Source organism: Podarcis pityusensis (genome assembly GCF_964106645.2).
Source record: "Podarcis pityusensis genome assembly, chromosome: 2".
NCBI lineage: Eukaryota > Metazoa > Chordata > Lepidosauria > Squamata > Lacertidae > Podarcis > Podarcis pityusensis.
Genome location: NC_138029.1, coordinates 109,408,546 through 109,432,514, shown reverse-complemented (window position 1 = coordinate 109,432,514; position 23,969 = coordinate 109,408,546). Strand labels below are relative to the sequence as shown.

Sequence of the window (23,969 nt, the reverse complement as noted above, 5' to 3'; positions counted from 1 at the left end):
GCCTTTTGACTGCCCTCAGCTGAGTAAACCTAACACAGCATCCTAGTGTAGCTATGAAAGTCCATAATGAGGCCTAGGGGTGCTACAAGGAATACCACACTGGAAGCAAAGAGCACCACCACATTCAGTGAGGTGTCAGAACAGGCCTATTTGACTGAGGCTGGCACCCAGGGCCAGCCCTATCATGGGGCAAACTAGATAGCTGCCTAGGCCACAGACCTCAGAGGGGTGCAGTACAGACTGCAGTGTCCAGCCTGATTCATTGGCATATCCGGCAGTCAATTCAAAATTAAAAAGAAGCTCTGGTTAAGACAAAAAGTGCCACATAAGTGATCAGTGAGGTTTTATTTATTTTTTATTAAAATATAAACACACAGTCTATGAACGGAGTTGGGAGACATTAGTCTTAAGTTTTCTTCATCAGTCTTCTTAGAGCTTTGTGTACCTCTTTGTTCCTCAGGGTATAGATTAAGGGATTGAGCATGGTGACAACAAATGTATAGAAAAGGGAAACCATCTTGCCTTGATCACGGGAGTAGTTGGATGGGGGCTGGACATAGCTGAAGGTGGCCGTCCCATAAAAGAGCGACACCACGATCAAGTGGGAAGCACAGGTGTTGAAGGCCTTCTGCCTGCTCTCTGCTGAGCGGATCCTCAACACAGCAACCACAATGTAGCAATAAGAGACCATAATGAGGCCTAGTGGTACTATAAGGAAGACAGCACTAGAAGCAACAAGCAAAGCCTCGTTGAAGGAGGTGTCAACACAGGCCAATTCGATTAAGGCTGGCACCTCACAGAAAAAATTGTCAATTCGGTTCTCTCCACACCGTGGGAGCCGAAGAGTCATCACCGACTCCACCACTGAGGTGCTTAGCCCACTAATCCAGGCAAAAGCAGCCATTTTGAAGCATACAGCGTGGCTCATAATGGTAGTGTAACGCAGTGGGTGGCAGACGGCAGCATAGCGGTCGCAGGCCATGACAGCCAAAAGAATACATTCTGTGGAGCCCAGAGCGAGAGAGATGTAGAGCTGGGCCACGCAGGCACCGTAACTGATGGTCTTGCTTTTCCTCCAGAAGTTCACCAGCATTTGTGGTCCAAGACTGGTAGTGAAGCAAAGATCAAGGAAGGAGAGGTTGCTGAGGAAGAAATACATAGGGGTGTGGAGATGGGGGTCCAGCCGCGACACCACCATGATGGTTGTGTTGCCCAGCAAGGTCATCGTGTAGCAGATCAGGACAAGACCAAAGAGCAACATCTCCAAGTGTGGGCGGTCAGCCACTCCCAGTAAGATGAATTCTCCTTCATGGCTCTGATTATCTCCCCACATTGCTTCCCTGTACAACATCTGGAAAAGAAAAAAAGATATATAGCAAAATTCCTACTCAAAATGGAGCTGGAATAAGCCGCTGGCACAAGAGCAATAGTGGCATCTTGGTATGGCTGAGATCACCCATGTACCATGTGTACAATGAGAAAACCTTCTAATTTTTACATGGTCTTATGCAGGGATAGGGTACCAGCACGTAAGGGTCGGGATGCTTATTGAAAATGGTAATGTTTTGTAGTGATCTAAAGAAGGCAAATTTAAAGTTGAGAATAATAAGATTGAACTAAAGTGCCAGCTACCATATGCTCCTATGTAAACCAGTGGTCAGCCACACTTGGAATACTGTGTACTATTCTGGTGGTCAAATATAGACTTGTGGTTAAAAATACGTAAAGACAAAGAGTATACAATAAAATGATCCAGGGTTGGAGACCTCCCTTATAAGGGAAAATCTGTTTAGAGAAATTTAACAAAGGTTGAATAACCTAATTGTATCAGCTTCAAATGCAAGTAACAGAACACAAAAGCTGCTTTTTTCTTGCTGCTTGTATATAAAAGAAGGATCAACTTAAGGAGGGAGGGAGAATCTGTGATAAAGATGCTTAATCTGTCCCCCAACTTCATCTTAAAATATCCATCCCAGGCACTTTTCCCATACAGTGGTACCTCGGGTTACATACTCTTCAGGTTACATATGCTTCAGGTCACGGACTCCGCTAACCCAGAAATAGTACCTCAGGTTAAGAACTTTGCTTCAGGATGAGAACAGAAATCATGCTCCGGCGGTGTGGCGGCAGTGGGAGGCCCCATTAACTAAAGTGGTGCTTCAGGTTAAGAACAGTTTCAGGTTAAGAACGGACCTCTGGAACAAAATAAGTACTTAACCTGAGGTACCACTGTATACATTTCCAAGCACATGTCTCAAAACTTTGAGGGAGAGAAACTTTAGGAGGAAAAACAAGACAAGAAAATTGCTCACCAGCATATCATGAAAAGTGCTATTTCCCATGAACTGAAAAATGATAACAACAACAACAACAAAACTTTTATTTGTATCCCGTACTCCCCGGCCAAAACTGGGCTCAGGCTAATATCAAATATATCATTAGTATAAAGTCAAACAATAATTAAATTACCCACTAAAAACAAGTGTATTCAATATTATATCTCTATTCTTCTCTTCACATCCATCCTATAATTTACGGTCGCTTTCTCAAGATGACACTCCTCACACTACCTCACTAGGGCATGTCGTTTCAGGAGCTGAAACTTAATTTTTGCAAATTAATTCAGTGAAGGGTATTTCTGAGTTTAAGAAATTCAAATCTGCTATTATTTTTTGTGACTGGACAACATTTAGTTTGATGTCGACGTTTGATGAAGAAGCACACAAACTACTTTTGGAAAACCAAATAATACTAATTTTATCATATAAAACGGCTTTAGATCCATTTCAGTCCGGTTTCCGTCCTGGTTTTGGGACCGAGACGGCTCTGGTTGCCCTAACAGATGATCTCTGTAGACAACTGGATCGAGGCGGGTCAGGACTGCTGATCCTTTTAGATTTGTCAGCAGCCTTTGACATGGTCGATCATGATCTTCTGGACCACCGCCTCGCAGATGTGGGGATACAGGGCATAGCCCGTAACTGGCTGTGCTCTTTTATCTCTGGTCGGGGACAGAGGGTGGTACTAGGGAGGGAAATGTCGTCGCGCCATTCCTTGGTGTGTTGAGTGCTGCAGGGCGCAATTCTCTCCCCGATGCTTTTTAACATCTTTATGCGCCCCCTTGCCCAGATTATCCGGAGCTTTGGGCTGGGCTGTCACCAGTATGCTGATGACACTCAGCTCTATCTGCTGATGGATGGCCACACCGACTCGGCCCCGAACACACTGACCAGATGCTTGGAAGCTGTGGCTGGATGGTTTCGTGGGAGCCGATTGAAACTAAATCCTTCGAAGACAGAGGTCCTATGGCTGGGTCGGGATGGCATGGGGATGAGGGACCAACTCCCTTCTCTTGCGGGGGCCCAATTAGTGCCATTGCCTTCCGTTAAGAGTTTGGGTGTAATCCTTGACGCCTCCCTTTCCATGGAGGCACAAGTTACAGCAACAGCCAAGGCGACATTTTTCCACCTTCGCCGCATCAAGCAGTTGGTCCCTTACCTTTCCCGCCCCGACCTGGCCACAGTGATCCATGCGACGGTCATCTCCAGGCTTGACTACTGTAATTCGCTCTACGGGGGGCTGCCCTTGAAGCTGACCCAGAAACTCCAGCGGGTGCAGAATGCTGCAGCGAGGCTCCTCACGGGGTCTCTGCCATGGGAGCATATTCACCCAGTGCTTTTTAAACTGCACTGGCTCCCGGTAGAGTACAGGGTCAGATTTAAGGTGCTGCTTTTGACCTTTAAAGCCCTTCACGGCCTAGGACCCTCGTACCTACGGGACCGCCTCTCCCAGTATGCCCCACGGAGAGCCTCAAGGTCCATAAATAGCAACACCCTAGTGGTCCCGGGCCCTAAGGAAGTTAGATTGGCTTCAACCAGAGCCAGGGCCTTTTCAACTCTGGCTCCGGCCTGGTGGAAAGCTCTGTCTCATGAGACCAGGGCCCTGCGCGATCTGATTTCTTTCCGCAGGGCCTGTAAGACAGAGTTGTTCCGCCTGGCCTTTGGCTTGGAGCCAATTTGATTCTCTCCCTCTCTTTCCTTTTTCCTTTCCTTCTCCTCCTGCAATGAGGCTACATTTTAATATTTTAATGTTAAAATATTATAATGTTGTATTTTAATTTTGTTTTTAAGTTGTAATCATTCAACTTGTTTTTATTATTGCTTGTAAGCCGCTCTGAGCCCGGCCTTGGCTGGGGAGGGCGGGGTATAAATAAAAATTATTATTATTATTATATAACTGCAAGTACTTGGCAATCAATTTTCATAATATCCATGCAATCTTACACCCGTTTTCCTTACCAAGCAAAACGAAATTGTATTAATTTAACCAAAATATCTTTTGAATTCCCAAGACATATTAAAACTTTTTTGCACCCCACATTTTTGGAATTTAACAGTTGAAAAATTCTATATACCCTACTATCTCACCCCTGTCACAGTGAGAAGTAAATTCATTACGGCTAGGTCAGTTTTACACACTGGATATCCTTTTATTTATTTAATATGTGTCTAGCCCACACTGCATTCTGAGATCTTTGGCTGGGGAAAATAAAATAAGATTTGCCAAGAAGAATATTAACAACAACAAAAATCTATCCCATGGAGTGGTCCATAGCTTGGCCTCTTGGTCTGCTATGACAGTCTGTATTGAGAGAGCAAGTGGCTCCACCTTGGGCCAAGGAAACTCTCACAGAGCTCACTCTGGATGCAACTCCAGGTCATCAAGAGGGTATTGTGTAGAAAATACCAGGGGTAGCCTGGGGCAGTCATAAAATTGCCTTATAGCCAACACGCGCATTAGTCCAGCTATTTCAGCATTACACAGTATTCTCCGTGCTTGAGTTCCTGGGTGTTGTTGGACTACTACTCCCACCATGACCCAGACGCCTTAGCCAATGGTGATGGACGATGGGAGTTGCAGTCCAACAGCTCTGGGGATTGAAGCTTGAAGGACACCGGTCTAGTCTGAGAGGAAGCAGCTGTCCAAGATTGCAGACCCGGCTCTCTGCAAGCCCGTTCAAGAGATGTCAAAGTTTGAAGCTGGAACCTTCTGCATGCAAAGCAGATGCTCCACCACTGAGCCCTTCCTATGTGACTAGAGGGGATGCAGAAGGGAAGATGGCGACTGGGGGAGACACCCAGAGAGGATGAGCCAAGCAAAAAGAAGCACACACTGAGCCACACTGATAAGAAATCTTTTCTAAAAAGCAGAGAGTAAGAACATCCAGTATGTGTATGAGTTTCTGAAGGGGAGAGGGTCAAGGGGGAAAAGACAGGAGGAGACTGAAAGAGAAAGAGAAAGAGATGCAGATTCTCTTACATCTGGAGGCATCTCCATAATGATCAATGTAAATCGTGGTAGCAAAAGAGAAAGGCTCTCTGCAACTCTTACCCTGAGCGGCTTGGCTAATTCAGTCCAGCTCCTTGCCTCTTCTGCCTCAGCATTGTGTCCCATACTATATGTTGTTACCGGCACATATACATGACCATAGTAGTCTGATCTCTCTATCTCAAAAGGGGCCTTCAGGGGACAGGACAAATGATTTTATGATGTTATCCAGGAGGATGGGAGAGGTGGAGGAAATTGCTCTCTCTCCCCTTCTTCAGCAGCTCTCTGAGGAACCATCATGAAGCCCCATAAGGGCCAAAACTCTAGCTTGATAATTAAGGGGAAACTACATGTTACCCTTCAGTCATGAGCAAAGAAGCCCCAAAGGACCTGGCTCCCCTTCCCTTGCACAGCGTCCTCTGGAGGCTGTGACTTGCACCAGGGAAGGGATGGAAAAGAGAACACTACTTAACTCCTTAGGGGGCAAAACTCTTTGAATTAACTAGCTATGCAGAACCTTTCAAAGTTGGCTGGAGAAATTTATTTCATTGCATATGGGTATTTCTGGGTATTCCAATTAGCTGTTAGGAGACCTCATGTGGTGTTACATTTAGGGAACTGGATTTAGTTCGAGGGGAGATCAAACTATGGGCATGGGGCCCATAGGCCGGTGACTACTGCGAGATAAAAAACACTGATTCTGAAGACAATGTCCCATGACCCTTTAAAATGAATTCTGAACAAAATTGGTGAAGTAGCCAAAAGGATTATTGAAAGAAAAACATCATTTCAAGATAGGTGACCAAGGCAGGCACGCCTTGTTCAGGGAGTCACAAGCATTTTATCCTTTCCCTGAGCGCAAAAATTCCTTTTTTAAATAATAATAATAATAATATTTATTACTTTTCCAACAATTTAAACACTACAAAAACAATACAATACAATACAAAAACACTACATAACACTAACACATTAAACTAACAAAACAAAACAAAAACAGTTAAACACATCAAATAATTTCAATATCTTATCTTTCATTCACTTATTTCCACGACCTCCTCACACCTCCCTTTTTGTATTCCACTTCTGTTAATTGCTTCAGCAATTCCTTTCCATCTTCCTCTGTTTTCTATCCTATAATTATCTTAACACATTCTAACCTTATTTTTCCCTTTAATTCTCTATTAATCTATTTATACTTAATTCCTTATAACATTTCTACTAAAGCCATATAACTTCATTCCAACATTTTTCTAACATTCATTAATTTTACAGTATTTCTGTAAATAGTCTTTAAACTTTTTCCAGTCTTCTTCCACCGACTCTTCTCCCTGGTCTCGGATTCTGCCAGTCATTTCCGCCAGTTCCATATAGTCCATCAACTTCATCTGCCATTCTTCCCGGGTGGGTAAATCTTGTGTCTTCCAATACTTTGCGATGAGTATTCTTGCTGCTGTTGTTGCATACATAAAAAAAGTTCTATCCTTCTTTGGCACCAATTGGCCGACCATGCCCAGGAGAAAGGCCTCTGGTTTCTTCAGGAAGGTATATTTGAATACCTTTTTCATTTCGTTATAAATCATATCCCAGAATGTCTTAATCCTTGAGCATGTCCACCAAAGGTGAAAGAATGTACCTTCAGTCTCATTACATTTCCAACATTTATTGTCGGGCAAATGGTAAATTTTTGCAAGCTTGACTGGTGTCATGTACCACCTATAAATCATTTTCATTAAATTTTCTCTTAGGGCATTACATGCAGTGAATTTCATACCTGTGGTCCATAACTGTTCCCAGTCAGCCATCATTATGTTATGTCCAACATCTTGTGCCCATTTAATCATAGCTGATTTCACCATTTCATCCTGAGTGTTCCATTTCAACAGCAAGTTATACATTCTTGACAAATTCTTAATTTTTGGATCTAACAATTCTGTTTCCAATTTTGATTTTTCCATCTGGAAACCAACTTTTTTGTCCAAATTGTATGCCTCCATTATTTGGTAATAATAGAGCCAATCTCGCACTTTATTTTTTCAATTTTTCAAAGCTCTGCAATTTTATTCTGTCTCCATCTTGATCCAGAATTTCCCAATATTTCGGCCATTTGGCCTCCATATTGAGTTTTTTCTGTGCCTTCGCTTCCATTGGTGACAACCATCTTGGGGTTTTCTTTTCTAACAAATCCTTATATCTTATCCAAACATTAAACAATGCTTTTCTAACAATATGATTTTTAAACGCTTTATGTGCTTTTACCTTATCGTACCACAAATATGCATGCCAGCCAAATACATTATTGAAACCTTCTAAATCCAACACGTCAGTGTTTTCAAGAAGCAGCCATTCTCTCAGCCAGCAAAAAGCAGCAGATTTATAATAAAGTTTAAGATCTGGCAGGGCAAAGACCCTCTTACACCTAGGACTAGAACCATTGGTAAGCAAATTGTGATTTGCCGTTTTAGCTTTATCAGATATGAAACTAGCTTGTGCTCTCATTAAGAACAAATAAAATGGTTAACACGTGTAAATAGGACAGCTTGTGGAAAGAAAATAGATACTGCTCATGTCAATAGATTTTTGTAAGGGGGCTTCTGACCATATCTGTACAATGATTCACAAGGGGAAGTAGGATGGTTATATGTTAATAAGGCGGACGCGATAGGCTGTAAACTTTCCACGCCCCTTCCTAGTGGGTGCATAGAGGAGGAATTTTTGCGCTCAGGGAAAGGATAAAATGCTTGTGACTCCCGGAACAAGGTGTGCCTGCCTTGGTCACCTACTTGAAATGATGTTTTTCTTTCAATAATCCTTTTGGCTACTTCACCAATTTTGTTCAGAATTCATTTTAAAGGGTCATGGGACATTGTCTTCAGAACCAGTGTTTTTTATCTCGCAGTAGTCACCGGCCTATGGGCCCCATGCCCATAGTTTGATCTCCCCTCGAACTAAATCCAGTTCCCTAAATGTAACACCACATGAGGTCTCCTAACAGCTAATTGGAATACCCAGAAATACCCATATGCAATGAAATAAATTTCTCCAGCCAACTTTGAAAGGTTCTGCATAGCTAGTTAATTCAAAGAGTTTTGCCCCCTAAGGAGTTAAGTAGTGTTCTCTTTTCCATCCCTTCCCTGGTGCAAGTCACAGCCTCCAGAGGACGCTGTGCAAGGGAAGGGGAGCCAGGTCCTTTGGGGCTTCTTTGCTCATGACTGAAGGGTAACATGTAGTTTCCCCTTAATTATCAAGCCAGAGTTTTGGCCCTTATGGGGCTTCATGATGGTTCCTCAGAGAGCTGCTGAAGAAGGGGAGAGAGAGCAATTTCCTCCACCTCTCCCATCCTCCTGGATAACATCATAAAATCATTTGTCCTGTCCCCTGAAGGCCCCTTTTGAGATAGAGAGATCAGACTACTATGGTCATGTATATGTGCCGGTAACAACATATAGTATGGGACACAATGCTGAGGCAGAAGAGGCAAGGAGCTGGACTGAATTAGCCAAGCCGCTCAGGGTAAGAGTTGCAGAGAGCCTTTCTCTTTTGCTACCACGATTTACATTGATCATTATGGAGATGCCTCCAGATGTAAGAGAATCTGCATCTCTTTCTCTTTCTCTTTCAGTCTCCTCCTGTCTTTTCCCCCTTGACCCTCTCCCCTTCAGAAACTCATACACATACTGGATGTTCTTACTCTCTGCTTTTTAGAAAAGATTTCTTATCAGTGTGGCTCAGTGTGTGCTTCTTTTTGCTTGGCTCATCCTCTCTGGGTGTCTCCCCCAGTCGCCATCTTCCCTTCTGCATCCCCTCTAGTCACATAGGAAGGGCTCAGTGGTGGAGCATCTGCTTTGCATGCAGAAGGTTCCAGCTTCAAACTTTGACATCTCTTGAACGGGCTTGCAGAGAGCCGGGTCTGCAATCTTGGACAGCTGCTTCCTCTCAGACTAGACCGGTGTCCTTCAAGCTTCAATCCCCAGAGCTGTTGGACTGCAACTCCCATCGTCCATCACCATTGGCTAAGGCGTCTGGGTCATGGTGGGAGTAGTAGTCCAACAACACCCAGGAACTCAAGCACGGAGAATACTGTGTAATGCTGAAATAGCTGGACTAATGCGCGTGTTGGCTATAAGGCAATTTTATGACTGCCCCAGGCTACCCCTGGTATTTTCTACACAATACCCTCTTGATGACCTGGAGTTGCATCCAGAGTGAGCTCTGTGAGAGTTTCCTTGGCCCAAGGTGGAGCCACTTGCTCTCTCAATACAGACTGTCATAGCAGACCAAGAGGCCAAGCTATGGACCACTCCATGGGATAGATTTTTGTTGTTGTTAATATTCTTCTTGGCAAATCTTATTTTATTTTCCCCAGCCAAAGATCTCAGAATGCAGTGTGGGCTAGACACATATTAAATAAATAAAAGGATATCCAGTGTGTAAAACTGACCTAGCCGTAATGAATTTACTTCTCACTGTGACAGGGGTGAGATAGTAGGGTATATAGAATTTTTCAACTGTTAAATTCCAAAAATGTGGGGTGCAAAAAAGTTTTAATATGTCTTGGGAATTCAAAAGAGATAGTAGGGTATATAGAATTTTTCTCTTTTTTTTAAAATGATATTTATTAAAGTTTCAAAAAATACAAAAAATACAGAATACAGAAAAAAGAGTAAAGTTTTTAAAATATAACAAAAAAGTAAAGAATAAAAAAGAAACATACAAAATAAAACAGTTAAAAAGACATTGATTTTCCAAACCTATCTTCCCTACACTTATTTCCCCGGACCTCCTCATACCTCCCTTTTTTGTATTCCAGTTCAGTTTGTTAGTTCAGCAAATCCTTACCATTAAACTTTTACCCAATTGTAAACCCTTTTTCATATCTCTTAAAGCATTACAGCTAAAAACCTCTTAGTTTCTATCCAACATCCTTCTAAGATTCCTTAATCTTACAATATTTCTGTAAATAGTCTTTAAATTTCTTCCAGTCTTCTTTCACCGACTCTTCTCCCTGGTCTCGGATTCTACCAGTCATTTCCGCCAATTCCATGTAGTCAATCACCTTCATCTGCCATTCTTCCAGAGTGGGTAGATCTTGTGTCTTCCAATACTTTGCGATGAGTATTCTTGCTGCTGTTGTAGCATACATAAAAAAGGTTCTGTCCTTCTTTGGCACCAATTGGCCGACAATGCCCAGAAGAAAGGCCTCTGGTTTCTTCAGAAAGGTATGTTTAAATACCTTTTTCAGTTCATTATATATCATTTCCCAGAAAGCCTTGATCTTTGGGCACGTCCACCAAAGGTGAAAGAATGTACCTTCAGTTTCTTTACATTTCCAACATTTGTTATCGGGCAAATGATAAATTTTTGCAAGCTTGACTGGGGTCATGTACCACCTGTATATCATTTTCATAATATTCTCTCTTAAGGCATTACATGCCGTAAACTTCATACCTGTGGTCCATAACTGTTCCCAGTCAGCAAACATAATATTATGTCCAACATCTTGTGCCCATTTAATCATAGCAGATTTCACCGTTTCATCCTGAGTATTCCATTTCAACAGCAAGTTATAATTCTTGACAGATTTTTAGTTTTGGGTTCTAGCAGTTCTGTTTCTAATTTTGACTTTTCCACCTGGAAGCCTATTTTCTTATCCAAATTATATGCCTCCATTATCTGATAGTAATGAAGCCAATCTCTCACTCCTTCTTGTTCCAAAATTTCCCAATATGTCGGCCATTTGGCCTCCATATTGAGCCTTTTCAGAGCTTTTGCTTCCATTGGTGACAGCCACCTTGGGGTTTTATTTTCCAATAAATCTTTATATCTTATCCAAACATTAAACAATGCTTTCCTGACAATATGGTTTTTAAATGCTTTGTGTGCTTTGACCTTATCATACCATAAGTATGCATGCCATCCAAATACATTGTTAAAACCTTCTAAATCCAAAATGTCTGTGTTTTCAAGAAGTAGCCATTCTTTCAGCCAGCAAAAAGCTGCTGATTCATAGTAAAGTTTAAAGTCTGGCAGGGCAAATCCACCTCTTTCCTTGGCATCAGTTAGTATCTTAAATTTTATTCTGGGCTTCTTGCCCTGCCAGACAAATCTAGAAATATCTCTCTGCCACTTCTTGAAACAGTCCATCTTATCCACAATTTGTAGTGTCTGAAACAAAAACAACATTCTAGGCAATACATTCATCTTTATCACAGCAATACGGCCCAGCAGTGAAAGTTTCAAATTTGACCAGATTTCTAAATCTTTTTTCACTTCAGTCCAACATTTTTCATAATTATCTTTAAATAAGTTCCCATTTTTGGCTGTCATATTAATCCCCAGGTATTTCACTTTCTTTACCACAGTCAATCCTGTCTCATTCTGAAACCTCTCTCTTTCAATCGGTGTTAAATTTTTCTCTAAAACCTTAGTTTTTAGCTTGTTCAGTTTAAAACCTGCCACCTGACCAAATTCTTGAATTAATTCTAAAACTCCTTTAGTGCTAGATTCTGGCTCCTGTAGCGTCAATACTAAGTCATCTGCAAATGCTCTCAGTTTGTACTGTTTAGCTCCGACCTGTATACATTTAACCAACCAGTCCTTTCTAATCATGTTTAGCAGAACCTCCAGGACCGATATAAAAAGCAATGGGGAAATTGGGCACCCCTGTCGTGTCCCTTTTTCTATCTTAAATTCTTCCGTGACCACATTATTTACAATTAATTTGGCCTTTTGTTCAGAATATATTGCACCTATACCGTTTTCAAAACCTTGGCCTACCCCCATCCCCTGTAGGTTCTTCTTCATAAAACTCCAAGAGATATTATCAAAAGCTTTCTCCGCGTCCACAAATATCAAAACTGCTTTAGTATTTATGTTCACTTCTAGTTTTTCCAAAATATCAATTATATTCCTCAAATTATCGGACAAGTGTCTTCCCGGGAGAAAGCCCGCTTGGTCTTTATGAATCTCTTCCATCAATACTTTTTTCAATCTCTTGGCCAAAATGTCTGCAAAAATTTTGTAATCCACATTAAGTAACGATATAGGGCGGTAGTTCTTAAGCTGGGTCTTTTCAGTCTCTGTTTTCGGTATAAGTGTAATATATGCGTCTTTCCACGACTCTGGTGCCCTTTTCCCTTCCAATATTTCATTGCAGACTTCCTTCAAAGGTTGCAATAACCACTCTTTCAGAGATCTATAGTATCTGGAAGTCAGCCCATAGAATTTTTCAACTTTTACATTCCAAAAATGTTGGGTACAAAAAAGTTTTAATATGTCTTGGGAATTCAAAAGATATTTTGGTTAGATTAATACAATTTAGTTTTCCTTGGTAAGTAAAATGGGTGTAAGATTGCATGGATATTATGAAAATTGATTGCTAAGTACTTGCAGTTATATATATTATATGATAAAATTAGTATTATTTGGTTTTCCAAAAGTAGTTTATGTGCTTCTTCATCAAACGTTGACATCAAACTAAGTGTTGTCCAGTCACAAAAAATAATAGCAGATTTGAATTCCTTACACTCAGAAATACCCTTCACTGAATAAATTTGCAAAAATTAAGTTCCACCCCCTAAAATTACATGCCCTAGTGAGGTAGTGTGAGGAATGTCATCTTGAGAAAGGGACCATAAATTATAGGATGGATGTGAAATGAAGAGAATAGAGATATAATATTGAATACACTTGTTTTTAGTGGGTAATTTAATTATTGTTTGATTTTATACTAATGTTATATATTTGATATTAGCCGCCCTGAGCCCAGTTTTGGCCGGGGAGGACGGGATACAAATAAAAGTTTATTTATTGTTGCTGTTGTTGTTGTTATCATTTTTCAGCTCATGGGACATGGCATTTTTTATGATATGCTGGTGAGCAATTTTCTTGTCTTGTTTTTCCTCCTAAAGTTTCTCTCCCTCAAAGTTTTGAGACATGTGCTTGGAAATGTATACAGTGGTACCTCAGGTTAAGTACTTAATTCGTTCCAGAGGTCCGTTCTTAACCTGAAACTGTTCTTAACCTGAAGCACCACTTTAGCTAATGGGGCCTCCTGCTGCCACCGTGCCGCCGGAGCACGATTTCTGTTCTCATCCTGAAGCAAAGTTCTTAACCCGAGGTACTATTTCTGGGTTAGCGGAGTCTGTAACCTGAAGTGTATGTAACCTGAAGAGTATGTATGTATGTAAGAGTACAAGCAGCAAGAAAAAAGCAGCTTTTGTGTTCTGTTACTTGCATTTGCAGCTGATACAATTAGGTTATTCAACCTTTGTTAAGTTTCTCTAAACAGATTTTCCCTTATAAGGGAGGTCTCCAGCCCTGGATCATTTTATTGTATACTCTTGTCTTTACGTATTTTTAACCGCAAGTCTGCATTTTTCTAAGATTTGACCACCAGAATAGTACACAGTATTCAAAGTGTGGCTGACCACTGGTTTACAAATGAGCATATGATAGCTGGTACTTTATTTCAATCTAATTATTTTCAACATTAATTTGGCTTCTTTAGATTGAAGGAATGGGTTTTTGTGTAGTAAGTTTAAAAACTGACTCAACCCCCCCTTTTGTTCTTTCAAAAGAGAGCACTTTTAAATGCGTAAAACTTGAACTGTTGAGCAAAACCATAGTAAGGACACAACTGCATAAACAGTTCTGTCCTTTATCAGGACAGGCAAGGCATGGAACAACGAAAACACATCAGAACTTTATCTTATGTGCCGACCACAAAATACACACAAGACCAATGTCCGCCAAAAGCGTGTTCCCGAAGATTATGACTCCCCCCCCCCCCCCGAGATAAGAGTAGGAAGAGGAAGATCCTTTTATGGTCAGAAGTACAGGAAGGAAGATCCTTTTATGGCTGAGAGTTCCAGAGCAGGAACATATGTGATGTCAACCTGTGTATACAAGTTGACGTGGCTGGGGAAGGGGGAGAGGATGCCTGGAGAGTATATAAACTGCATGAAACCGGTCGTTTCTTTGGACTTGCTGTGGACTTGATCACGCAAGTGCCTTCTGCTATCCGGAGAGCAGAATAAACTCTTTCTTTGAATCAACCTCAGGTGTCGTTTGACTTCCTTCCTCCTGTCCCGGAGAAACGCAGACCCAATCGGTGAATTCCAGTAAGGCTACAAGATCACTATAAAATATTATCATTTTCAGTAAGCATCCCAACCCTTACGTGCTGGTACCCTATCCCTGCATCAGGCCATGTAAAAATTAGAAGGTTTTCTCATTGTACACATGGTACATGGGTGATCTCAGCCATACCAAGATGGCACTATTGCTCTTGTGCCAGCGGCTTATTCCAGCTCCATTTTGAGTAGGTATTTTGCTATATATCTTTTTTTCATTTCCAGATGTTGTACAGGGAAGCAATGTGGGGAGATAATCAGAGCCATGAAGGAGAATTCATCTTACTGGGCGTGGCTGACCGCCCACACTTGGAGATGTTTCTCTTTGGTCTTGTCCTGATCTGCTACACGATGACCCTGCTAGGCAACATGACCATCATTGTGGTGTCACGGCTGGACCCCCATCTCCACACACCCATGTATTTCTTCCTCAGCAACCTCTCCTTCCTTGATCTTTGCTTCACCACTAGTGTGGCCCCACAGATGCTGGTGAACTTCTGGAGGAAAAGCAAGACCATCAGTTACGGTGCCTGTGTGGCCCAGCTCTACATCTTCCTTGCTCTGGGCTCCACAGAATGTATTCTTTTGGCTGTCATGGCCTGCGACCGCTATGCTGCCGTCTGCCACCCACTGCGTTACACTACCATTATGAGCCACTCTGTATGCTTCAAAATGGCTGCCGTCGCATGGATTAGTGGGCTAAGCACCTCAGTGGTGGAGTCGGTGATGACTCTTCGGCTCCCACGGTGTGGAGAGAACCGAATTGACAATTTTTTCTGTGAGGTGCCAGCCTTAATTGAATTGGCCTGTGTTGACACCTACTTCAATGAGGCTTTGCTTGTTGCTTCTAGTGCTGTCTTCCTTATAGTACCACTAGGCCTCATTATGGTCTCTTATTGCTACATTGTGGTTGCTGTGTTGAGGATCCGCTCAGCAGAGAGCAGGCAGAAGGCCTTCAACACCTGTGCTTCCCACTTGATCGTGGTGTCGCTCTTTTATGGGACGGCCACCTTCAGCTATGTCCAGCCCCCGTCCAACTACTCCCGCGATCAGGGCAAGATGGTTTCCCTTTTCTATACATTTGTTGTCACCATGCTCAATCCTCTAATCTATACCCTGAGGAACAAAGAGGTACACAAAGCTCTAAGAAGACTGATGAAGAAAACTTAAGACCAATGTTTCCCAACTCCGTTCAGAGACTGTGTGTTTATATTTTAATAAAAAATAAATAAAACCTCACTGATCACTTATGTGGCACTTTTTGTCTTAAGCAGAGCTTCTTTTTAATTTTGAATTGACTGCCGGATATGCCAATGAATCAGGCTGGACACTGCAGTCTGTACTGCACCCCTCTGAGGTCTGTGGCCTAGGCAGCTATCTAGTTTGCCCCATGATAGGGCTGGCCCTGGGTGCCAGCCTCAGTCAAATAGGCCTGTTCTGACACCTCACTGAATGTGGTGGTTCTCTTTGCTTCCAGTGTAGTATTCCTTGTAGCACCCCTAGGCCTCATTATGGACTTTCATAGCTACACTAGGATGCTGTGTTAGGTTCACTCAGCTGCATAGCTGTCAACTTACAGATTTGAAAATAAGGGACCAGCAGCTTTGAAAATAAGGGACCAGCAGCCAAAATAAGGGACCTGCAGCCTTACCTGTTCCAGGCACTCCAGTCTTCCTGTCTTCCTGCAGTCTGGTCAAACTCATGCTGGGTAGCTTCGAGAACACTGTCCAACCAACTTTGTAACCAGAGGTTCAACTGAATAGAATCTGAATCACATGCACCACAAGGCCTATGCAGCCTCAACTTAGAATGGCTCCCCAGCCTGGCTTTGCACTGCAAAGTTTGCAGCAGCACGTGCAACAAAATGGCGTCCAGCATTCAAAAAACCCCTCAGCTTGCATTAACTAGCCACACACAAGGCATGCAAGCTCCACCCCCCAGTCGTTCTTATACTTCTTATTGGGTGAGCCACACAGCCAAGCAACACAGTTGGAGCCTCCCTCCTCCCTGGCCAGCAGGGAGGGAGGGAGAAAAGCTGCTTCCTTTGAAATTTAAGGGACATCATTTAAGGGACCTTTAAGGACATCCATCAATAAGGGACAGCAGCGGGACATGGCGCTGGAATAAGGGACTGTCCCTTCAAATAAGGGACACTTGACAGCTATGCTCAGCTGAGGGGAGTCAAAAGGCCTTCAACACCTGTGCCTTCCACTTGATTGTGGTGTCGCTGTTTTATGGGGTGGCCATTTTCAGTTACCTTCAACCCCCGGTCCAACTATTCTTGTGACTAGGCAAGATGGTTTCCCTTTTCTATACATATGTTGTCACCACGCTTAATGCATTAATCTATATCCTGAGGTACAATGGGCTTGCCCCGTTCTTTCCAGGCACATGTCCTTGTTTTAAAACTTTGTGTTTTAGTGCCCCCCCCCAATTTTGCTCCAGTGCATTCACCACAGAAAAAACTCTTTAAAGCAAAAGGTCATTCAGGCGCAGATTTAAAACATGGACAATATCTGGAAAGCGTGGAGGAAAGCTAAAAGTGGATAAGCTCAAAGAGAGCACAACAACCACCCTCTCCAGTTGCGGTTCCTGGCAACTGATATTTAGAGCCTGAATGCCATGTTTATTGTAATGTCTACATTCACCTTCAGAGTCCAGGTGCATTCATTTTAAGGTTGAATGGTAACTGCTGGCGCCTATTAGGTACGTTCTCCTTCATCCCTAGCAGCATTATTTATTGAGAAGTTACATTTGGAGGTGTGCAATGAGAACTAATATCCTTTAAAAAAAATAAAAATAAAAAAGATTGCCATTAATACGACCGTTGGGTTCATGGGAATAAAATGGAGGATAAAATGTCCTTCCTACAGATCTACTGTATGGGACGTGGGTGGCGCTGTGTGTTAAACCACAGAGCCTAGGGCTTGCCGATCAGAAGGTCGGCGGTTCGAATCCCCGCGACGGGGTGAGCTCCCATTGCTCGGTCCCTGCTCCTGCCAGCCTAGCAGTTTGAAAGCACGTCAAAGTGCAAGTAGATAAATAGGTACCGCTCTGGCGGGAAGGTAAACGGTGTTTCCGTGCGCTGCTCTGGTTTGCCAGACGCGGCTTAGTCATGCTGGCAACATGACCCAGAAGCTGTACGTCGGCTCCCTTGGCCCATAAAGCGAGATGAGCGCCGCAACCCCAGAGTCAGTCACAACTGGACCTAATGGTCAGGGGTCCCTTCACCTTTACAGATCTACTGTAAGGCCAAAGATGGGAGGGGAAGGAAGGTGGGAAAAACAGTGTCAAACTGGTTCTGCAGGATGCAAGTCACCCCCACCAAAGTAGCAATAATGCCACATGGCTGGTTCACATGACACAATGACAATCAGCAGCCATAAAATGCATTAAACAGAAAAGTAGTGTGTTGGTGTGGGGTGTGTGTGCTAAGCCGGAAGATCTTGGATTGGAAAGTCAAATTAAGGGCCCCTGCAGCTGTCCTTTTTAACACACATTCATAGCTCTTTGTGCTCCGGATGCTTTTGGGGTGGTCACATACAATCCAACAACAACAACAATTTTATATGTACCCTGCCCATCTGGCTGGGTTGCCCAAACCATGCTGATTGCACCTGCAGAATTTGGGGGGCAGGGCAGTCACACTGCTGCCTTTCCATTCATTGCAAACTTCCTGTTGAAATATTCTATACCACAAATGTTTGGTGTAGGAGGTTTCTCCCACATCTGTTATGCTATAGCCCCAGCAGTTATGTGGCAACACTGAGGAAGCATCACAGAACAACCTGAAGCAATTTTTTAATGCTACTACTAATCAGTTTTTCCCCCCGGGGGGCGCAGGGGTACGCATACTCCTAAACATTTTGTGAATCTAAGTTGTTTTTTTTTTAATAATTTTTATTAACTGGCCAATCACATCAAATTAAATCACATCACATAAATTCCAAATTACAAAGCCAAATTTTTAAATTTTGTTGGGGGAACCCATACTTCAAGATCCAAAGGGGGATTCAAATCATCTTCTTATTACTGCATTAATGTCCAAATCAGTCCCAATCAGTCCAAACAGAGTTCATAGTTCTATCCAATCTTATCTTGGTGTTTCCACATCATATCTTGTTCATATAATTTCTCTTTTTCCTTTACGATCTCTTCTGTTAGTCTCCTTAAGCCGATAAGCAAATATAATAATCCTGTGTGAATTTCCCGTTCTTCCAATCTAAGTCCAGATGGTTTCCATATATCATCTCCTTCGTAGATAACATCGCTCTTTCCATCATAAATTAGGCAGTTGTCTTAAGTCCCACTGAGGAGTTAGTCCACGATATGTAAACAACTCTGTTTCTCTCTTTCTCCTCCCAGACTCAAGAGCTCCGACAGTGCCTCCCAAAATGGCGACGGCATTTTTAACTGCGTCATTCCAAAACTCTTAAATTTCCAGCTTCGTCTTGGAACATTGCTTTGGTTCGAAAATTTATCTCCACACAGCCTTAAATCCACAACTTAAGTCCTTAAACCGACATTTCTGACTCATTAGGGGAGGGGATTCTTGTTTAATCACATAGAGAAATAAAGGAGGGTTTTTCCCCCCTCCCCCCTCAGTCATTTGCCGTACCGTATCTTGACATATCTTCTCATATTTTATTCTTGTCTTGTTTTATCAGAGATCTCTTCTGTCAGCAGTCTTTACTCCCCCTTTTTCCTTGAAGTATGTGCAATTTATCTCGTCCAAATTGTTTCTTTTGAAGATTCTTGCAAACTAGTGGCGCGGATCAGAGACGGCATTGAGGAGTGCCGGAATCCCACAGGAGGGCTTTGTGCCTAGTGCCCCCATCCCCACAAATTCGGGGGTGGTATAGGGCACAGCAGGCAAGGGCCGTCCCCCCCACAATCCTGGAGGGGTTAAGGAGGCTAATTACCCCCATCATAGCCTCCAAATTACCTCATGTGGGTCGGAGAGATGTTATTGTCAGCCATCTTCCGATGCGCCCCCTAGTGGCCCCCCCATTTTGTGAATCTAAGTTTGGCCTCATTGAGGGGCAGTATTTCAATATGAGTAGGAAATTGAGAGCACCCCTAAACAGTTTTTTAGGAGGGAAAAAGCACTGCCACTAATACACAATGATGGTGTCAAAAACATGTTGCAGAATATCACTGACAGTGCCTTGGATAGCAGTACATCACCACAAGTGATAACATCTGGATAACCCTGCTGGATAACATCATAAAGTCACTTCTCCTGACTCCAGAAGGCCCCTTTTGAGAGAGATTGTGCTAGTATGGTCATTTAGATGTGCAGGTACTAACAGATACTATGGGACATAGTGCTGAGACAGAAGGGCCCAGGCGCTGGACTGAATTAGGCAAGCCAACCCAAGTAAGAGTTTTCTGGAGGGAGTATTTCCCTTTTTCTTCCACCTTTTGCATTGATCATTATGCAGATGTCTCCAAATATATGCATAGTTGTCAACTTTCAGATTTCAAAATAAGGGATTAGCAGCCTCGAAAATAAGGGATCAGCAGCCTCAACTGTCCCGGGGACAGTCTACGGGATATCTAACAATCCGGGATAGCAGCGGGAAGCAGCGGGAAACGGCGCTGGAATAAGGGAATTTCCCGCAAAAAAAGGGAAGGTTGACAGCTATGAATATATGAGATTCTGCATCCCTGTCTCCTGCTTTGAGCTGTCTCCCTTGACACTCTCCCCCTGAATGCCCTTTCTCTTCATTCAATCTTATTTCATCTTCATCTGATTCAACTATTTCTGTACAGAGCAGCCTTCCCTGGTGTGGTGCCTGCCAGATGTTTTCAGCAACAACTCCCATCAATGCCAGTTGACAAGACTAATAGTTAAGAGGGAAGAGAGTTTTAGTCTTAAATATCTGGAGGGCATCGGGTTTGGACAAGGAGGGCGTCAAGGCTAAATGTTTAATTCATTCATTTTCTTTGCGAATATAAACTTAGGTGAACTGCTCGCTCTCCCCTCTCCGAGTCAGTCTTGTAATCTCATCTCCCTGGCATCCTCCCTCAGGCCTTTCTTTCACAGTGTAAGCATTGCCCAACAAGTCGACCGCGGTCAACTCTTGGATCATCTGACTGATTTCTGTCGATCGCAGCCCAACTTCTCTGTGAGGCAGCCTGAGAGAGCTCAGCACACTCCTCTAGAATGGCGCACGCGCCTAACAAAGGCAGAAGGAGAACGAGAAGTGAGCCGGCTTGAGGCAGGAGGCGGGAGGAAGGAGGGGTACGTGGACGGAGAGGCGCGCGCTGCTACTGGCTTCTCAGAGAGAGAACTTTCGCCTCCATTTCCTTCCCCCCGCAACTTAAACTCCCCCCTCCCGTGTCCATTTAGCCACCGCCTTCCACACAGGCATGCACGCTTCTTATCCTTCCAGTTTCTGTTAATCGAGCCTGTATTTCGTTGGTTTGGATGGCGCTGGTGCTGACCTGAGCAGGCAACGCAGACGTCACTGGCCCACCTCAGAGCTGTGCGGAGGGGGCTTGGGCATAAGCCAGGGGTCAGCAAACTTTATCAGCAGGGGTCCAGTCCACTGTCCCTCGGACCTTGTGGGGGGCCGGGCTATATTTTTTGGGGGGGGAAGAATGATTTCCTATGCCCCACAAATAACCCAGAGATGCATTTTAAATAAAAGGACACATTCTACTCATGTAAAAACACGCTGATTCTCAGACCGTCCGCTGGCCAGATTTAGAAGGCGATTGGGCTGGATCCAGCCCCTGGGCCTTAGTTTGCCTACCTATGCACTATAGCATGGACTTGACTTATGTAACCCTTGAGGATATAGTTCATCCCATAGCTATGGTCTGGGTAGGAAAACCAGTCAGAAGAGCTAAAGAATCACCTCGGGGTCATGTGTGGGGAATCTTGCACTTGACTGTCCCTTCACATCCCACAGGGGTCATTTGAGGGGGGACAGGCTGTATGCCTGGGCCCCTTCTAATTCCTGGATCCAGCATGGATTCAGTTCTTGGACTAGCTAGACCAGCCTGGTATTGGCCCACTAAGTAGGATTTAAGGTAACAAAGGCAGTGGCTCTGTGCAAATGGGTGGGTGTCCCTCCCTAAACTACCTGCTAGCCAGGAAGACCAAGGCCAGAGTGCAGAATTGAGTTAGGAGAGCTAGAAGCTGGAGAAAAAGCTACAGGCTAGAAAGACAGAGGGAGAGTCATACCTGATTTCTACTGGAATCCAAGGCTGTGGCTATGGGAGAAGGAAGACCCTCTTGGAGTGTAATGCTGCCAACCCCTCCATCATAGGCCCAGGTGGTATATATGTGCAAAGAAACCATCTCTATTAAAGACACCACCGTCTCCGCTGTCCCTCAGTCCAAGGAAACAGAACCCTGGGTAAGCATCTGGGATCCTTTGAATATTCAAGGGGCATGCAACAATACTGTTGAAAGCAAAGCTACACCATGTCTTCATGTTGTTTAAATGTGTATTGACCGGGGATGGAGGAGATATTTGATTGAGCTTGTAATTTAAAATGAAGTTACGTAATTTGCTCCTTATGAAAAATAATATGCTAACCTAAACATGGCCATTCTTTGAAATTCACACAGCGCAGCTCTCCAGCCAAGTCATGTGTCTGCGCCCTATTCTTCTGACAATCATCTGGTTTAAATGTTGTTCTGTCGTTGTTGTTTTTTAAAAAATCGTAGATTACCTTTGGCACTCCAGATGTTGGTGAACTACAACTCCCATCATCCCAGTATTTGGCCATGCTTGCTAGGGCTGAAAAGAATTGCGCTTCAGCAACATCTGAAGGGCTGAATGTTCCCTATCCCTACATTAAGCTATGTAATAATGAGGTGGTTTTCTCGTTGTACACATGATTCCTGGTTCATATTCATACTACAAAGATTCAGAAGCAGTTTGGGTAGAGAGTACACTTAACGGGAGCTTGGATTTGGAGAACGGGGACAAGTCTCATGTCCAAGAATGAGAATCATTGGGTGATCACAGTCTTGCAACCATGCCACTATTGCTTTTGTGCCAACTGTTTATTCCAGCTCCATTTTGAGTAGGTGTTTTGCTATTTTTGTTTCTTCCTTTTCTAGATAATGTACAGGGAAGCACTGTGGGAAGAAGGTAATCGGAGTTACCAAGGAGAATTCATTTTACTGGGAGTGGCTGACCGCCCGCGCTTAGAGATGTTGCTCTTTGGTCTTATCCTGGTGTGCTACACAATTACCTGGCTGGGTAATACAACCATCATTGTGGTGTCATGGCTGGATCCCCATCTCCACACCCCCATGTATTTCTTCCTCACCAATCTCTCTATCCTTGATCTTTGCTTCACTACCAGTGTGGGCCCTCAGATGTTGGTGAACTTCTGGCGGGAAAGGAAGACCATCAGTTACGGTGCCTGTGTGGCCCAGCTCTACATCTACCTTGCTTTGGGCTCCACAGAATGTATTATTTTAGTTTCCATGGCCTATGATCGCTATGCTGCCGTCTGCCACCCACTGCGCTACACAACCATTATGAACCACTCTGTATGCTACAAAATGGCTGCTGTTGCCTGGGTAAGTGGCCTTTGCAACCCAGTGATAATAACAGTGATGACTCTTCGGCTCCCACGTTGTGGAGAGAACCGAATAGACAATTTTTTCTGTGAGGTGCCCGCCTTAATCAAGCTGGCCTGTGTTGACACCACGTTCACTGAAAATGTGCTCTTTATTTCCAGTGTGCTGTTCCTTGTTACACCGTTAGGCCTCATTGTTGTCTCTTATAGCTTCATTGTGGCTGCTGTGTTAAGGATCCGCTCAGCTGAGGGCAGGCGGAAGGCCTTCAACACCTGTGCTTCCCACTTGACTGTCGTGTCTCTCTTTTTTGGAACAGCCCTTTTCACTTACCTCCAGCGTCCATCCAACAATGTTCGTGACCAAGCCAAGATGGCCTCCCTTTTCTATACATTTGTTACCACTATGCTCAATCCACTCATTTATACCCTGAGGAACAAAGAGGTGCACAAAGCTCTAAGAAGATTGATGAAGAGAACTTAAGTCCAATGTCTCCCAGCTTCATTTAGAGGCTCCGTGGTTATATTTTAATAAAAAGGCCTCATTGGTCAATTATATGGCACTGTTCAAATGTAAAAAAAACTCCCCTTCCACTTTGCGTCACCCACAGAATAATCCAACGAATTAGGCTTCTTTCAGCAATTATTATAACAGTTATTCCCAAAGGATGACTACAAGTTGCTTAAAATGAGCCAAGCTGGATCAAGCCAAAATCCTATCTAGTTTAGCGTTGCCATTTGTCTGGAAATTCCCAGACATGCCCTGTTTTGGGGGTCCTACATGCCCATCTGGGGGGAATTTTACATTTTAAAGCATATGTCCTGGTTTGGGGGGGGGGTTGAGAAAAAAATGTGCATGGGTGACTCTGGTTCAAACTCAGGCTCTGGCATAGGTAGCTAGGGCTCAGTGGCAGAGGACCTACTATCGGGCGATTGCCCTAATAAAGCACAACAGATTTT

General features: G+C 43.5%; 3 protein-coding genes across 4 annotated transcripts; 2 read left to right on the top strand and 1 right to left on the bottom strand.

The window, feature by feature from the left end:
• Positions 1 to 330: 330 nt before the first annotated feature.
• Positions 331 to 14,303, bottom strand: LOC308472077 (olfactory receptor 2G3-like). 2 transcript variants are annotated; one of them, XM_080996565.1, is made up of 2 exons: positions 14,297 to 14,303; positions 331 to 1,351 (listed from the first exon to the last, which is right to left on the bottom strand). In XM_080996565.1, the coding sequence occupies exon 2, from the start codon at positions 1,349 to 1,351 to the stop codon at positions 407 to 409; it is 945 nt and encodes a 314-aa protein (XP_080852691.1). In that variant the 5' UTR covers positions 14,297 to 14,303; the 3' UTR covers positions 331 to 406. The 2 variants fall into 2 exon arrangements, with proteins under 2 accessions (XP_080852691.1, XP_080852690.1); XM_080996564.1 differs by lacking the exon at positions 14,297 to 14,303 and adding an exon at positions 1,389 to 2,333.
• Positions 14,194 to 15,708, top strand: LOC308472076 (olfactory receptor 2G3-like). Its single transcript, XM_080996563.1, has 2 exons — positions 14,194 to 14,450; positions 14,688 to 15,708. The coding sequence occupies exon 2, from the start codon at positions 14,688 to 14,690 to the stop codon at positions 15,630 to 15,632; it is 945 nt and encodes a 314-aa protein (XP_080852689.1). The 5' UTR covers positions 14,194 to 14,450; the 3' UTR covers positions 15,633 to 15,708.
• A 6,667-nt stretch (positions 15,709 to 22,375) lies between these two features.
• Positions 22,376 to 23,565, top strand: LOC308465659 (olfactory receptor 2G3-like). The gene has a single exon (XM_080985727.1). The coding sequence runs from the start codon at positions 22,549 to 22,551 to the stop codon at positions 23,491 to 23,493; it is 945 nt and encodes a 314-aa protein (XP_080841853.1). The 5' UTR covers positions 22,376 to 22,548; the 3' UTR covers positions 23,494 to 23,565.
• Positions 23,566 to 23,969: the final 404 nt, after the last annotated feature.